Source organism: Bombus flavifrons, chromosome 8, assembly GCF_040668555.2.
Source record: "Bombus flavifrons isolate JBK064 chromosome 8, iyBomFlav1_principal, whole genome shotgun sequence".
In the NCBI taxonomy this organism is placed as follows: Eukaryota; Metazoa; Arthropoda; class Insecta; order Hymenoptera; family Apidae; genus Bombus; species Bombus flavifrons.
This window is the reverse complement of record NC_138449.1, coordinates 10,266,620-10,283,487: the sequence shown is the minus strand read 5'-3', so window position 1 is coordinate 10,283,487 and position 16,868 is coordinate 10,266,620. Positions and strand designations below refer to the sequence as shown.

The 16,868-nt window shown below is 40.2% G+C and overlaps 1 protein-coding gene across 1 annotated transcript in view; it reads left to right on the top strand.

The window, feature by feature from the left end:
• Window positions 1–16,868, top strand: part of gbb (glass bottom boat) — a 41,684-nt gene that overhangs the window by 19,592 nt on the left and 5,224 nt on the right. The window contains exon 3 of the mRNA XM_069118066.1: window positions 5,285–5,439. Within this exon, the coding sequence (XP_068974167.1) occupies window positions 5,285–5,439 (155 nt within the window). The remainder of the gene's footprint in view (window positions 1–5,284; window positions 5,440–16,868) is intronic.

Genomic DNA, 16,868 nt, shown 5'->3' with positions numbered 1-16,868 from the left:
TCCCTGAATGTCATTATCGTGTTAATTGGAATGTCCCATTTCTGGGAAAAGTGTTTCAGGTATTGTTCCTACCTGCAGTCAGCTCTGACTGGCTACTATTTCGGGGTGAGTAAGAGTGACTGATAGGTTTGAGGTGACCTTTAACTAGCGAGTAGGGCGAAGAGGAGAACGGGGAAGGGGCATCGTGGAAAAACGGTACTCTTTTTCTTCTGTCTTCTTCCGACGTTGGTGAGGCAGATCCCACCCGGGTGGGTGGCTAGACCAATTTCGTGTTCCTTCAGGCAGAGTCCGTGGTTTTTGACATCGTCATCGTGCCTCTAATTAGGCCGTCCTTAAGTCGCCGAAAAAATCTCAGGTATTTGTTCTACCTGTGAGAGTTTCGGGGACCAGCCCACTCGTCTTTCGTCGATTCTACCTTTCTCATTCATATCCAGGGCCGTCTAGCGGCGCACGAATAACGACCGATTCCTTTCTAGAACCACCGGCTATATTACGCCATATTTCTTATATATTGGGTCATTCTATAGCAATGATAATTTTTTATTACGGATATTAGGTGAAATTAGTCAATAAAGGATCAAATACGTATATTTTGCCTCGTTCTCTACAGGTGTCCATCCTTCCGTTAAATTTCCCATTCTTCCTTTGTTACATTTGACCCTCGAACGTTGAAAATCTTTACCTGTGAAAAGGTAAACGCGAATTTTGTGTCTTCTCTGATTCTTTTTAAGCATAAACGCTGCAAAGGTAAAACAAAATGTCCCAAAGCTATCTATTTTCGATCGTCTGTAATTCAAAAGTTACACCGCGATACTATTCTCAAAATATTCTCTGCTCGTTTAATTTCAACTATTTCGAAGAGATGCTAGCTCCTCACGTACGTTTTCTGACAATTTCTTAGCTCTCAACTTGTTCAATCATCGCGTAAATAACATCATGTTGCTCGATCATCTCAGTTGTTTCTACGGTTCAGGTATTTGATATTTCAGTCTAGTCTTGACGAGTTCCTGTGCATAATAGGTACGGTATTTCAAAGTTGACAACGATCTTTTCATCGACTCTTCTCGTTCCTTGTATCCAATCGTTCGAACTTTCGTTCGATTATCTCTACGATCGAACGATTGTTGTCTTGACGCGGTTCCATTCTTATCCCCGTTCAATTAGATCTCTCGAAAGGACGATTTATCTCGATAGACGCGACAGACCGACGGTTTCAGCAAGCAACGCAAGCTGCTCGGTTCGCGTCCACGTGTCCGCTTCTCAGACGAGAAAGACCGTATAGCGGATGGCGACAGCTAGTCTAGAGCCATCCCTGTCTGATACTTCCGTAGACTTTGGTACTGTGACCTGACCGATATACAGGCCCCCGACAGGAAACGCTATTCCGTAAATTGAGGTAAATTAGCCGTGGAGACGGGCTCCGAGCGAGGAGTTAAGAGCACGAGTTACTTGGTGTGCCTACGCAGTTACACGCACGCAGCCACTCCACCTCCTCTTCCTTCTCCTCCTTCTACTCTTTCTTCTTCGGCTTCTTCCGTCAAACTCGATGCGTGACGCATCCTCCTCCACCTCTTTATCCTCCTCCACCTTCTGGTCCAGCCGAGACAAGCTGGCGACTCTGGTTTCTTACGTGTGCGCACCAGGTTTCCATAAGAGTTCTCCTGTGGTAGGGATACCAGGCCGCGTCAGCTGTCTCTGGACCATGATAAGAGGACTTCTCTGACGAAAGTCAGACAGTGACACTTGCCGTAACGAGCTTCAGGGTCTCGTGCTTTTAGTCTCAATTAGCAATTCATAAATTTTTCTCGCTTGCCGCCGTTTCTTGGACGGCTGTTCTCGCTCCGTTTCGCCGGTTTATGGGGTTGACGTGTCGTATTCGTTTAGTTGGAAAGATCAATTGTTCCTTTTTCTTCCTTCTTATTTTTACTTTATTTATATCGTATTAATTTAATATAAACGAAGTACTCTATAAGTAGAATGTAATAGAATATTCTATAAATTTATCATATACATTGTTACTTGTCGAAATATTTGTCTAATACTTCTGTAATTGCAATTAATCGTAATAAGTAGAAGTCAAAAATTTGTCAAAATGGGTTACGTGTCGCATTACTGATTTTCGAATGATTGATAACGCAATAGTAACAAATACAGTAATATCCTAGCATAATTGTAATTACAAATGCATTAGATGATCATATAGAATTACGTGTACCGTTCTGATAACGCTGCTATCGCAGTTTTACAATCGCTGCCAATTATTGTGTCTTATTTTATCGTATGTACATATTTATATATACACTCGTGCACGCGTATTAAACGTAATTGAAATTTTACAATAATTATAATTCCGCAATTTGATATCGCTATTTTGTTTCAACATTTTGTTTTGATTTTTAATTTATCTCTATCACACGCGTTTTTATCATTTTTCACCGATCGTTTATCTATTCACGCTTCGCATTCAAGAAATTGTTAAGATTCAATCGGTATTTATCATCGAGCGATGGTATTCAATTTGCCGCGGAAAAAATTGATGTTTGTCTTTGTGCCTGTTTATCACAATGTAACGGCTGCACTTTGAAATTCAAATATACATAATACCTCAGGAAAGCTAAAAGTTGATTGATAATCGCGAGACATCTTCATCGATGCTTACGTTTATGAATGCACAGCTGCGAGGCTGAAATGTATTCAATTCTACGCTTTGCAATTCAGGAATTCACACTCGGCCGAAGGAAAACAATTTAACAGCCGCATCTGTTACAACACATTAGGAGAATTAATTTCAGTAAACAAACATTTCGTATCGCCAACAATACGTTATCGTGAACGTGAAACAAAACGTATATCAATTATTACCAAGAACATCGATACATTTTATAATTCGCTGTGAAATTATTAATCATCCGTTCGAAACTAATACCAAATTTCTTCTTCGTTTAAAGAGAAAAATATTTTTGAATAAATCGAAATCGACGGGAAGGAAACAAATTTTACAACTTTAGAATCGAGTAAATTCTAATAAATTGGCAAGCACATTGTGAATCTGCAATAACGTGCGAGACATAAAACTCGTTACACGTACCTCGAAGCTATTAAAGATAATTTTAAATCGATCGAGATTAAAGGAAAGAAGAAAATCCTGGAACGTCCGAGAGAATTAATAAATATTAGCGTAGAATAATATCACGATACTTCGAGGTAGCAAGAGCTTCGTAATTTATTAAAAATTCTTCCACACGTAAACAAACCGTAAACGAACAAACCGAGATAAAAGAAAGGGAAAAAGACAGAAAGAAAATGGATAATGCGTACAATCTCCGGTGATAAATTTATGCGGGAACGTTCGTCCTGCGTCTGTATACAGTTTTAGCGTTCTCAATTATTCAATTATGGGAACGATAATCAGTCCCGGGAAAAAGATAAATGCGTCGTTTAAGGAATGTCTTTGACCGTGGAGATCGCAGATGAGCCCGTTCGCTCAATGAACAATGATTAGTGTGTTTCGCTGAAATCATATTGACACGAGCCACGTGCAAGATAGATTTGCGCGAATTGTCGAGTCACGATCGAGGACGAATTATGGCAAATAGTCGTATATGCTTCGTCGCACGATGTATATCACGGTTAGCGTGCTTACGTAAGAATCAGTGGTTTTCTATTGATCGATTTTATCGATGAATTGCGCGATTCGAAGCCGTGCAACGATAGAGAAACAATATACGTCTTTGACCATCTGCTGTTGAATCTTGGTGTTTGCCAATTAACACTCTTTGCTCTTATCGCTAATTGTCAGGATATACATATGTACGTTATCGGTTAAATGTATCCGATCGTTTCTTGATCGATAATAGCATCTACGATTACTCTATTTTCTACTATCGTTATACTAGTATACAGCAGAATATATTTTTCTGTTTTAACGTATTTTATCTGACACGTACGTATTTTGTATGCCCCATGGACAAGATTTAATTTTTATTATCAGCAAAAATTGTTAGACGATCTAACGTTACACTCTAGAGATATTGCGATAATGGAAAGAGTACTTTGATAGGAAATTTCAGTGTATAATATGTCAAGCATCCTATTACATCTTCAATGATAACTTTAACATCTTCAGACACGAATATGTTAAGACCACAAACGGATATTCGTTTCTTATTTTTTAGCCTTATTCGTTTCACGTTATGTGCTTAGATACTAATCGAGACGGACAATATCGGTAAATATTTTGAAATGTTTGAAAGAAAAAAATAAAATTTACCATTACCACATCTCCGTATCTTTTGGGATCGTCGTTAAAAAGTAACTTCGATTTCTAATTCGTGGCTTTTGGAAATAGATGGTAAATATAGCAGACGATAAATATCATTTTAACTATTAATTTTCCTACTTTCGTAACATTCGCGTAGATATTATTACTAAAAACCGACCAAGACGTTCAGATATTTACGAGCAGCCGTGTAGTGAACAGCGCAGCTAATAGTGTCTATTAACAATTCATAGTTTTTGCATAGAGTGAGAAAATATTTGAAGTTTCGTTTGAAGAAGCGTAAAAATTTTGTAGAGGTGCGAGGATGGAAGATGTTTGTTTTGATCAGCGAGATAATTTCCATGTGACGTGTGTTGTCTGTATGATGTCCACACAACTGCGTGTTAACGTAATGAGTAACGCGAGTTTTCCTTGATGTATGCAAGGAAAATCGCAGGGATATTAGTGACACCGAGCATTTAGCGGTTAATGCGTTGCAATGCTTAGAGCTTATTGTTAGTCAGAAGGTAACATTACCACTAGAATAGAATCTTTGACACATACTGTTTTGAAAACTTAACTCTGTTTTACATATTATTTTGCTCGGCTACTTTGCCTTAATACTAGGCTTCCGTTAAGATTTAAATATATAATAGTTACAATTCTGATATATTTATAACAAATCAATATTCGTTATAAATCCAGTTACGTTGAACATTTCCAAATTTCCAAGTAATCGCCAATCCCAATAATCCGAATATTAAGACGACAAAGTTACAGAAATCTTTTAAATCAATTTTATACCTTTTATAGATTGCGTGTACCGTGATGTGGAAATATATTATAGTTTAGTTATATAAATAAGTTACGATAATTCGAAATACGAAGTTACAAAAAAAAAAGAAAAGGAAAACATTGAACATGCTTTAAGCCTCGTTACGATAAATAATATACATGCTTTTAATAGAAATTTTCACAGTTGCTGTATTCGTCGTATTATATACGACTGTATTATTTATGTTGTAGGACAAGGGAGTTGCAATACGTAGATGCAGTGAATACAACGACAGGAAAAGAGGGGTGGTTGACTTTAAACGTTAGCGAGCCTCTCGATCATTGGGTGAATAATCCTGATGGAAACAAGGGATTGTATCTGTCAGTACATCCCGCAGATCGTTCTGGTGAGTAAAAATGTACTATCTTGCAATTACTACTTCTGTGCTGTACAAAGTTTATGATCTTCTATTTATGGCTTTCCTTACATTACCCGTCTACTGAAGTCTATTCGTTAACTTTCGATCAAACAGAGGAAGTTTTTAATGAAAACGATAGAAATAAATACTTTACGTTAATATTGCATATAATGAGAATCTATGCAATATTTTTTTGAATCGCGATAGTTCGTAAAATGTTGTTTATTTAAGTAGAAAAAGGTTTTGAATAAGTTCGGTTGGTATCTGTTGCATTTATCGAAATTTATAGGCAAATCTTTGGAGCACAATGTAATCGAAATGAGAAATTATTTTCGATATAACATAGGAGGCTAATTTTAAAATATTCTGCCTGTGATTTATCTTTCGATAGTCTGCGGAACATCGCAGAAACAGTCCATCCTGTGGATTTTGCTAAGCTTCAGTGTCCAGTAATTGAGCGTGCAAACATGTGAATGTACCATAGTAAGCATTTATATGCATATTTAACTCGAAATTTTCAAATATTGATTTTTTTATGGGGTTGTTGATTTCTTGGGTGGAAGATTATCGACTATTCTTAATCGACTTTAATGAAAAAGATAGCTTCGTACTGCTAGCTTAACAGTTACTTCTTCACAGCTACTTTGTTCCCTGTAAGTCAAACGAAACACGGTCTCGAATCCTAAAGTTCTACATCGCTGGATATATCCTTTCAAAATGTCGCTGTGAATGTTATCTTTCAATATTCTTTCGTTCGTGCATTTACACTTTTGTTCTATGATCCAAGATCCTCAACTTCGATTACACGAATTGTCTCCGTTTCGTGAAAATTCGTAAAAGTATCAACACGATATTTTCGATAAAACGATTCACATAAACTCGAAAGCGTCTCTGCTTGCGTGAAAGGACACGAAAGGATCGTAGGATGGTGTACGCAGAGCCGGTGTTCGACTAACGAGTAACAAGACGCGGCGCACGCTTCCTATTGAGCAATAGATCGTGGCTAATAAACGCTTCGGGGTCAGAAGTTCGACGCGGTGAATTCCGGGCATTTCTTGTACACCTGGCAGAGCAGAGAAGGCAGTCTCCGCGGATGTGTACAGGTATATGCTTTCTCGAGCGTACACCTGTTCCACGCTCTCACTCCCATGCTGAAAAGCGTTCCTTGCTCTCGCACGCTGTGCCTTCGGTCCTGTACGCGACCGATCGGCTAGCGATGGCTTCGTATCAGGCCTCGGGCCTTTCCACCTTTCCGGTCCATTTCTCTTCCTCGGAGCTCGCTCGTGCACGTGCAGTCCGTTTCGTGGAATATACCCACAATTATTTTCTATTTGTCACCGATTATTTTCTATTTGTCACTGATTATTTTCTACGTGCGAGTTGTGCGCCAGATCGATGCCTCGAGAGCGCTCGTACGTCTCGTTCAACCGATTTTTTCCACGTCTTTTATGCGACAGTGATGTACTTGTTAGGCGTAATTGAGGCGTATCCGACGAGTAAATTTATTTCCGACGAAATTGATCTTTTATTTTTCGTTCAATTTATTCATTTCCTCGGCGAAGATCAATATTTCATTCTTGATTTCATTTATCCTGACGGAGACAGTTTTCTTTATAAATAGCTTATATAGAAATACGTTAGTTCGCGATAGACCTGCGAGGAATTGGAAACGTTAAGATTTTTAGTATGAAACGTTGAAAAGGACAGATACGAAACGAAACGTAACGACACGACGAGAGACGAAACGCAGAGGGAAATGGAGGGAGTGGATGGTTTGCGAATCGAGGACGTAGATCTTGCTCGCTTCTTGCGAATTTTCGTGCGTCACTCGAGGTCCTTCCTACTGCTAGCCAGCACGAATACATCATCGACAAGAGGCCAAGCCGTGGCGTCGTCTTGTCTTCCTATACTGGCGAGATGTGCGTGCGTGGGATTTAGCCCGAGGAACGGACAAAGTCCGGCTGTGAGACTATACGAGAGAAACGGAGAACGATATACGTGAACGGAGTGAAGACCCAGATGGTGAGATAAGGACGCCCCTGAATCCAATTCTGCCACCGAATCTTAGATGAGAATCGTCACGAGGCGTACGAGGGAAGATTACCTTGATTTGATTCTTTAGATAAGCTACACCTGTTGGCTGGCCCACGAACCGATGAGCTTTAGATCATTGATGATTTTCGTTTCTTTGCACGGTCGTCGAGCCAGATCTCTTCACCGATCTGGGAACGGTGGTAGCCTTGGCCGATTAAATCTCACAGGGATAACGTACGAAATACAACCAGCTACAGAGATCTCGGGCTAATATTCTCGCCGAACATGTGTTTTCTCGGTATATTCGAGTGCCAGAGATGAGATTCATCGATGATCTTCGTATCAGGCTTCGATGTTTAAGGAGCTATCGGCCCGTCAGATGAATAGGATCTCGAGAAGGTTCGCGTTGAGCGTTCATTAAAATCTTTTTCATCGCTCTTTAACTATGTTCGCTTCGATTATTTCCACGTCGACGTTGCTTGACCAATTCTGCATCGTTGATCGTTACTTGCCCTCCGAATTGTATTTATTTCTACGTTAAAGAGAAATCTTCGACACGCTCTCGTGCGCGTACGTACGTAATTCTTTGTACATCGATGGAAATTCGAGCGTGGTTGGTCGATACGAGCGAATAACCTTGTACGATCTATTCGTCAATGGACTTTTATCTGTACTGGTTGGCTTGCAATCCGTTTTGTTGTTACACGTTGTAGAATAAATCGATCGCGTTGAATAAGTGCCGGTTGCGTTCGATATTCCGAAGAAAAGATCGAGATAGGGCGCCTTGGATTACCGACATCGACGCAGTAATTGGATCACGATTGTTGAATAATTGAATAATGCTAGAATGCTTTATATCGCGTTCCACCTAATTTTCTTGCAAAACTCCTGTCAGTCTAGCGGGAATACACGTTGCAACGTGAAATTAAATTATCGTTTCAGGCCTGAAACGATCCAGCGAAATAATTGCACCGATCTCTGCCTATCCAGTTGTCGGAATCGAAGCATCTAGTCTTCTACCAAGCTATTAACGATTATCCTTTCTCTTTATGGCGATCAATCGGAAATTGAATTTCTTCGCGCAGAAAACAGTAACAACATAATCGCTGTAATAACGACGCAGTGCTTTTTGTGAAATTCTATCGATCATTCAGCATCCTTAACTTTGACGAGAACCATCGAATTATTTAACATTCTATGATTAAAAAGGAACTAGTATCTTCCTACCTATTCGACTTTTGATGCTGAGATTTTATGCATACAAAGGTACGAGCATCAAACACTCCACTCTGTCTGTATGTGCTTCGCGTATTCTATGCTGGAAAAGAACTAACAGGGCCGTTAAATACTTCACTTGGAACCAACATCTTCCCTCGAGCACTACTTAAAAACCACGATTCATCTTGTTCCCGAGATTTGAAGACCGATTCTTCTACGAAAGGAAGCTCAAACAAAAAGCAAAAAAGAAAAAGAAAAGAAAAGACGAAATAAATGTGGAAAGAAGAGGGAATAAAAGTCAGACGGTGGCAGTAACTAACAAGCATCAGGCGAATGTCCAACCCAGCATCTTCCATTTGATGTCTCAGTTTAAATACCTTGTCGGCAGAATTTCGAACTTCGAAACCTATTTCATCGTTTGGCTCAGTTTTCGTCGCCGACGAAGATGATTGAACCGGGCGATTTATGATCGACAATCGCGAAAAATATATAAATTAGAAATGTGATAGTTTAGATTTTGATTTGTTTAGTGATCTCGAGACCAACGATTCAACGATATTCTATTCTATGATTAACAGGTGTGCTCACGATACCTGACGAGGAAAATTATTCTTTTCTTTTTAGTACACGTTTTTAAATGAAAGTGATTATTTTTTTATTTCTTGTTTTTTAATTTCTATATTTCTTCTTTTATTCTTTCGTCACTGTGAGATAAGAAGATTCTTTCAGATTTCTACTCGGCTAATTAACAGTCGTCGGCAGACTGTTATGTACAATAAAAGAAATTGTAAATTTTCTGAAATTATATCGTAACGTCGTCGGAAATAAGCGTGAGTTCCAAATTTCAGCTTTCTAGCTGGTCTGGAAGTGGGTGAAATTTCGTTTACAAAAATTACACTCAGACAGACAGACAAACAAAGAAGTAAGCCAAATACATAAAAAGCATTAAAAAATTGCTAACGTTTGCTAACGTGAATTTGCTTCCATGGAAACGCGAAGAACGCAAGGGCAGTAAATGGTACGTTTCCACGTGGCACAAAGTCATGACTTTCCTCTCGAAGAGGAAGGGAGGGAGGCAGCAGTAGAATGTACTGCTCTAACATTCAGTGTCATGACTGTAAAGTCACGATTTAGTGTCACGTGTAAATGTACCTCAAGCCTTAAGCAAGTATAAACAGTTGAAAGCATTCGCAACAACGTGTTGATGATAGCATTACCATTAATCGTTGCCCATGTTCCGAGGAACCATCGTTTTGTTCTACGAAACACGTATACGTATGGCTGGGATTAATTTCGATGCAAGTTAATTTCTGTAATTTCGGTACAAGAGACTCGTAGAATTAGATTACTCTTCGTTTCTACATAACGTTTCACCTTACGAATTTACAACGAATATGAACTAAACAAACTGATTTCGAATCTCAGAATGAATATTTGTAAACTTGGAAAACGTACCTCTCACGTATATTTACATATTATTATGTAAAATATTATGTAAAAGTAATACGCTTGTACTGTAAAGATAAGAAACGTCGAAAATTAGAAGTAAGAAAAATCACATACATACTTATACGCGTGTATTTCAAGTAGGTATTACAAATTTCTGGTTAAAGTACTCTTAATAAATTGAAATCTACTTGGTCAAGGTTCGATCATACTCGAAGACATGGCTCGTGTTTCTCTATTGCTCCTACTTTCTCACGTTACAGTTTGAACGTATCCTTTTTTCCTTCGAAGTACGTACGTACGTACGAAATGCATGGAACTTTCTAGTCAGATTCGAATCTATTTACGATGCACTTGATCTCCTCTCTGCGAATGGGCTTTTGCTCGCAAACATTTGCTTCGTGGAGAGGATACTTGGCAAGTGTTTCAATGCGAATGATCGCGAACATTAGCAAACGTTTATTGGAGACGTTCGTTCGGTGGATAACAGAGTTAAGAATCAGTGTTGGTGATCTTGGAGGAACGGCGCGTGTCTAGCTTGTAATCGTTGTATCCTCGGCGCGATACGCGCAGGTAACACTTGAGAGGTCTGCCATAACGACATCGTGGATATTAAACGAGGCACGTTTCAGCACGAGAACGAGGCATTGGGACGGTCATGTATACGCGAGAGCTTGAAATGCCTATGTATTCGTGCGTACAGTTTGTTGTTTGCCGCGCCTAGATCATTTCGTTGCTTGCCTCTCTCACCTCCATACGCCTCCTCCTCTTCCTCCTCACCGGTTTCTCTCTCTCCCCACGTCGATCCTCCTCTTACCCTCCTCGCACCTGTATATTTTCTCTCTTTCTCACTCCTCTCTGCTTCTCTGCTCCTCTCCTTCGCGAGCACAACCGGTTTATCTTTGATCATTCAATATAAAACACAAGATCGGAGGCGCACACCTCTGCGCGCGTTCACGTATCCACAGGTATACGTTGCATACATCGAAAGAGCCACGATTCCGTTCCTCGGTAATTCTTCCCTCTCGCCGTTTCTCCTTCTCTTATTCCCTGCGCGACGTCTTTCTCTTCCTTTGACTTTTGGCTCCTCTTTGGTTCGTCTTGTCCACTCGGTTCGTCTCCTCCCAATCCCTCGCGTTGATCCCTCTTTTTCTCCCGTTCTATCCCCTGCAGGCGCGTCCCTCTTGCGACACGCATTCGCACGCATACTCTACGCTCCTCTCCTACTTTTTCTTCTCCCTCTTCTTCATCTTCTCCTTCTCCTTCCTCTTCGTGTTCTGCTTCTTCTCCTTCTTCTTCTTCTGCTTCTTCTTCTACTTCGTCTCGTTTGGTTAAGAGCCCCTCGGTTTGTTTGCACTGGTTCGCCGTGACGCGGACGCGCGCGCGGCTCCTCACCGTCCGCCTCCTGGCCAGAGGAAGTTTCCTCCGGTTGCAGAAAACCAGATGCTTTCGAAAGTATAGCCGCGGCTATCTCTCCGCTTCTAAAGACCGGCTACACACCTCCGCGTGATACGCCCACGCGTGTGCGTCTAACTGCGTGCTCGGTCGCTCGCTCGCTCGCTCTTGAGACTTGCGACACCTTGCTATCACCGCGAAACGAAAACGAGCCTTTGTCAGATGCCTTCGGATTTATCCAGCCGATTTTTATCGTCTCATCGAAATTTCAAGGCAGAGACGTTGATCATTGATTTTAGAAAGTTCGTACATCTTTCCTAACGCCGTCATCTGTTATAGAAACTCGCGATCTCATTAGAACGTATCGTTTCATTCGAAGATTCTTGTCGGCAGATTTTCAGAATTTTCTTACCTAACTGCGTGATTTTCTGTATGATTCATGGTTCATAAAAATCACTCAAAAATATTAGTTTAGCAAAGTATTATGATACGACGATTATGATATTTGGTAACGACGACGTCGGTTTATCAACATGACGAAGTAATGTTTGCAATTTTGTTACCAAACAGCGTAATACGCTCACTTTTCCCGATCCTAGCTATGTATATTTATTTAAATAGCCGTAATAATATTATTATTTGACCATGATGCTGTTGGTTTATCGGCAGTTTCCACATCGTTGGCGCGGGTGTTTGAAAAGATGTTCGTGGGTAAATAAATGTTTGGCGATCGTCGTATTTGTCGGGGAATGGGCTAGTGGAGGCTGCGGTTAGCGAAGATTCAAGAATACCGTACTCGGTTTCTCTCTTCTTCCGGTGATCTTTTCCACGGGCTCCGAGAGAGCAGATTTTATACGCCGTTTGAGAGAAATGTCCACGATCGTCGTTTTATTGGACAATCAAGGTATTGAGTGGGAAAGAGAGAGAGAGAGAGAGAGCGAGAGAAAAGATTATCTATGGCTGAGAGAACTGTAGAAAACTCCACCTAAGAACGGACGATCGTGACGATAGCGTTAATGCTGTGTGTTTTACTCGTACTTATTGCGATGCTAATTCAGCGGTAATAGAGTCACTATCGGGCCATTAACAGAGCAATGACAAAGGTATTTGACTTGTGCGTGGAATGTATGCCAGCTGTGCTGATGTTACGTGCTTTACACTTTTCCCTCTGTTTGTACGACGATCTTTAATCTTTTCGACGACTCGATTGTTTTTTTAACTTTATCGCAACCAGCTTGGTAGACAGATTTATTTATTTAACAAATCACGGCCAGACTTACGAGTACAAGGAAGAAAATGAGTTACGATAATGGATAATAGATGTACGACAAAGAAAACGAAAAAACAGATGTAAATATAGGAGAAAATTTAAGAACGATATATATAAGAAAAAAAGACGGACGAAGAAAGTTAAAATGATAATGACACTCTAGGAGTTAAATAATTGCAACGTCGATCGCCTTAGCTTATAGCAAGATTCAGAGAGGAGATCGGCTCGATCGAAGATATTATTTGCATAGTTGCATATTCCGATGACGGGATTACAAAAGTTGAGATCACTAGACAAGACAGATGTTTTTAATATCAAGTACACCCTCTAGCTTCTAAATAAAATTAACAAACTCTATTTCGATGGGATATAATATTTCGTAGTTACAAATATATAAATTGAATTATTTAGTAGCAGTTAAGAGTAACAAATTATAATTGTGTTCATGACTGCTAGTAATTGGAATTTTTATTTGCTAATTTCCTGCAGGATTTAGCTTTAACTGGATGATATCAAGAAATCCCCTCTTTTCAGGAAAATGTCTTTGTTTCAAAGTTTTTAAAATTTTCCTACATGAAATTCTATATACTTATTTTCGAAGGGAGAAATTTCGAAGGGAGCCTGATACCGTGTCAGGACACTGGCACACATTTTTAGATCGCGTGAAACGTCCTCGAGAGTTGATAATTTTTGATTGAAACGAATCGCGAGATGAGCAAGGTTCCTCCACGTCCTTGACTGTTGAAAGCATTGCGAAAGCGTTGCCGGTTGATCTAGGACTGCCCCTTTGTAGGGAATCGTTTTATCCTTGAACCTCCGGCAGCAAGAGGACACGCCAAGAAATTTGCTTTTTATTACTCTTAATATATGGAAACTGGATCAGAAGGATACGCGGATCGAAGAATCCGTGAAAGACGTATAATCGGCGGCACATTAGTCGTCTGGAATTACAGTTCCACGAATTTCACACGTTTTCTGCGTACCATCATCGTCTAATCGCAATTTTAATATATCTTTGTAAGATTGGATAAATTATTACATTATTTATAATTTACGAAGCTATTTGCATTGTTAAGAGATACAAGTTATCAGATAACAATAACGAAACTCTGAAAGTGTAAGATTTCTGGAAATGACTCCGATGAAGATCCTGTTCTAGTATCAAAAACTACGATAGAAAACGATTTATTTAAAATTATCAGCTGCAAACCTACGCTTTCATTTTTATAACTTTGCATTCGTCTATTAATTGTTTCATTTGTGTTTCGATAAATTTCTCGACTTTGTGATTCTTTCAAATTATTTTATAAATCACCAACGTTATTTTTAGAACGATCAGAGAGTTTCTTCAGCCAATTTCAAAAATTAGATTATTCTAAGAGACACGACAATGTCGTCAAATGCGCACAACACGCGTCTTCTATTCAGAAACTGCACGAAATTCGTATTCTTGCAATTCCGAGAATAGCAATCATAACGAATTACGTATTCTTACGGTTCAGTTTCCACGCGCATATTAAACGTACCAAAAACCTCGTACCTATCATAATACCGTTATTAAAATTTACTTTCTAAATTTTCCTTCGATCACTATGCCTGTTCCTAGATATAACGCGATATAATTAACTCGCAGTTCTTATTTTAAATTATCGTTAATTCCCTTTTCCTTATTAATCAATTGCAGCGTACCGAGTCATGCGATCAGACAGCCGTTTATTCGAACTACGTTTATTTTACTTTGTTTATACGCTCTCACGTATAACGCGCGTAATTTTGCTAATGCTTTTCTTGGCAGCTCAAATTTCTTTTGCGTTTTAATTCATAATTCCGCTACAAGCGCATGAAAACCACTTCTCACAATTGTTGTTGCTCCACTCATTCTATCGTTGCTACCATCGTGTTCGGTGCGACATATTTTCATATCCTTTGTATCAACTGCTTCTTCTACCATCCAGATGCTCCTCTTTCTATCAGGAACAGTAACAGCGGAAAATCAGAAAATCGATCTCTTCGCACGTACAACGACAATGCAAATGTTCTGTGCACAATCCTATACCGTACGTATTTTGATTAATTTCTTACGATTGCCAATTTTTACATTATATTCGTAAAAATCCACGTCTGTGTAAATATCGGCAGTCTGCGTTCTTTGCTGCTAAATAAAGCCGTATAACGAAACTCGGCGTTCTTGGAGAAAGAGACGACATAATTCAATCGAATTCGCCACGTGCATTCGGCAAGCGGAGGTTCGTCGACAAGCTGGTAGCCAGTCGATTCTGTAACGGCGCGCAAAGTGCAGCAGCAGGTGTCCGCTGCAATCACGGCAAATGCGCATTCCTGCGAGCCAATTTACTAGCTTTCTCGAACTCGGTACGGTCGTGCTCGTAAGAGGGATCATTTGCATACACGGCAATGCTGGCTCGCGGAGACGAGCCGACGGCTACGGGCCTCCGCAATGAGACCGTTTGGATCGTTCGCACGTACACGCGTGTCCTTTCGTTCGAATTTCGATATCGCGCGAAAACTGCGCGAGCCGAATGCGAATCGATGCCGCTTGAAAAATCATCCTGGCCGTCGCGTCGCGACAAACCGATTCTACGCCTCAACGTTTCTTCGTTCTCCTTTTTTCCTTTTCTGCATTTCTGCCTCGTTGTTTCCGCGCGTCATTGTTTCGCCGATCGAGCCGCCGAGAATGCGTTTTCTGCTTTATTACCGGTGGAACGAACGATTTGTATGGCACGCGTACAGGTTGCGGATGAGAATCGAAGCTGTGGTTTGAAGTCGAATCGCTGATTTTATCGAACGTTTGACCTCTCCACTGATTGGGGCTCGCTTCTTGGCATATTAACGATCGCTAAAGTAGTCTTACGTGATTTCATTAATAACGTAAGGTCGGATAAGATAATTAGCGTATCAGCGAGTGCGAGAAAAAGAGAATTCTCGTGGAACGAAGCTGTGCAGTGAATCGATAGCGAGATCACCGTTTTTTCCTTTCGGTGATCGTTTTACGTTCCTAGAAGAATAGTATAATATTTGTTTCGATTAATTTATTTAATTAATAGCTGGAATAGTACTAGGGGACACGTCACGCGTTACGCCTTACCATTATATCCCACAACCGTGTCTTTTATTTACCGCAATTGTTAAAACTCATTTGTTACTTTCAAGTAACCGTTCAATTATACCGCATTAACTAACCATATCGATTGGAAAGTAGGTATTATCGAAACTAGATTTTCTCAAAGTCCTGTAACACGCATCATCTGTGAGCGATAAGAGAAATTTATATGGTCGCAACACGTTCTAAATTAATACCGATAACGACCGTACGCTGTTATTTACTGCTGAAGGTGCAAATTTCCCGGCTGAAAATACGATCCTATACTTTCACGAGGGGTTCCGTTCCAATCTGGTGTCACTATCGCGGCATGGAAATAATATTCTTGACATTAATATCACTAATGTGCAGATCCAAGTTGCGACACTTCATGGTAATTCATGTAAAACGGCTTTATTTTTGTCACACCGCAAACTGTTAGGACAGAAGTATAATTATTACCGCATGAATAATTAAAGCAGCTCCGATATAATTATGATAAACAAGTACCATAACTTCTTTTCAGTTCCGATATACATTACGAAACGAGTCTACGATCATGTCGGGTTCCACGCGTTTCCACCACGGCCGTGTCTTATACCCTGAAATTTCTGTACGCGGCCGCCTCTCCGCGTTTCATGCGTGCCGCGTGACGATAATTAAGAATAATCGATCGATCAGCATGTCAGCTGACAGAACGATCAATTAATTAAACGTGCAAACGGTGCGAGGCAGCGGCCACTTAATTGCAGGGCCAACGTGTTGGGAAACCATGAACTGTCGCCTATATCGGCCAAGTGAACGGCTCCCTCGATCATGCTATCGAGAACCAGCTGACACACCGCCGACTCGAGATTCTTAAATAGTTAATATTCCTGAAGGTTGCCTATTAATAATTCCAACTGCTGGTAGGCCATTCTAACAAACATGCGCGCGAATCGTAATCGTTCACGCGTG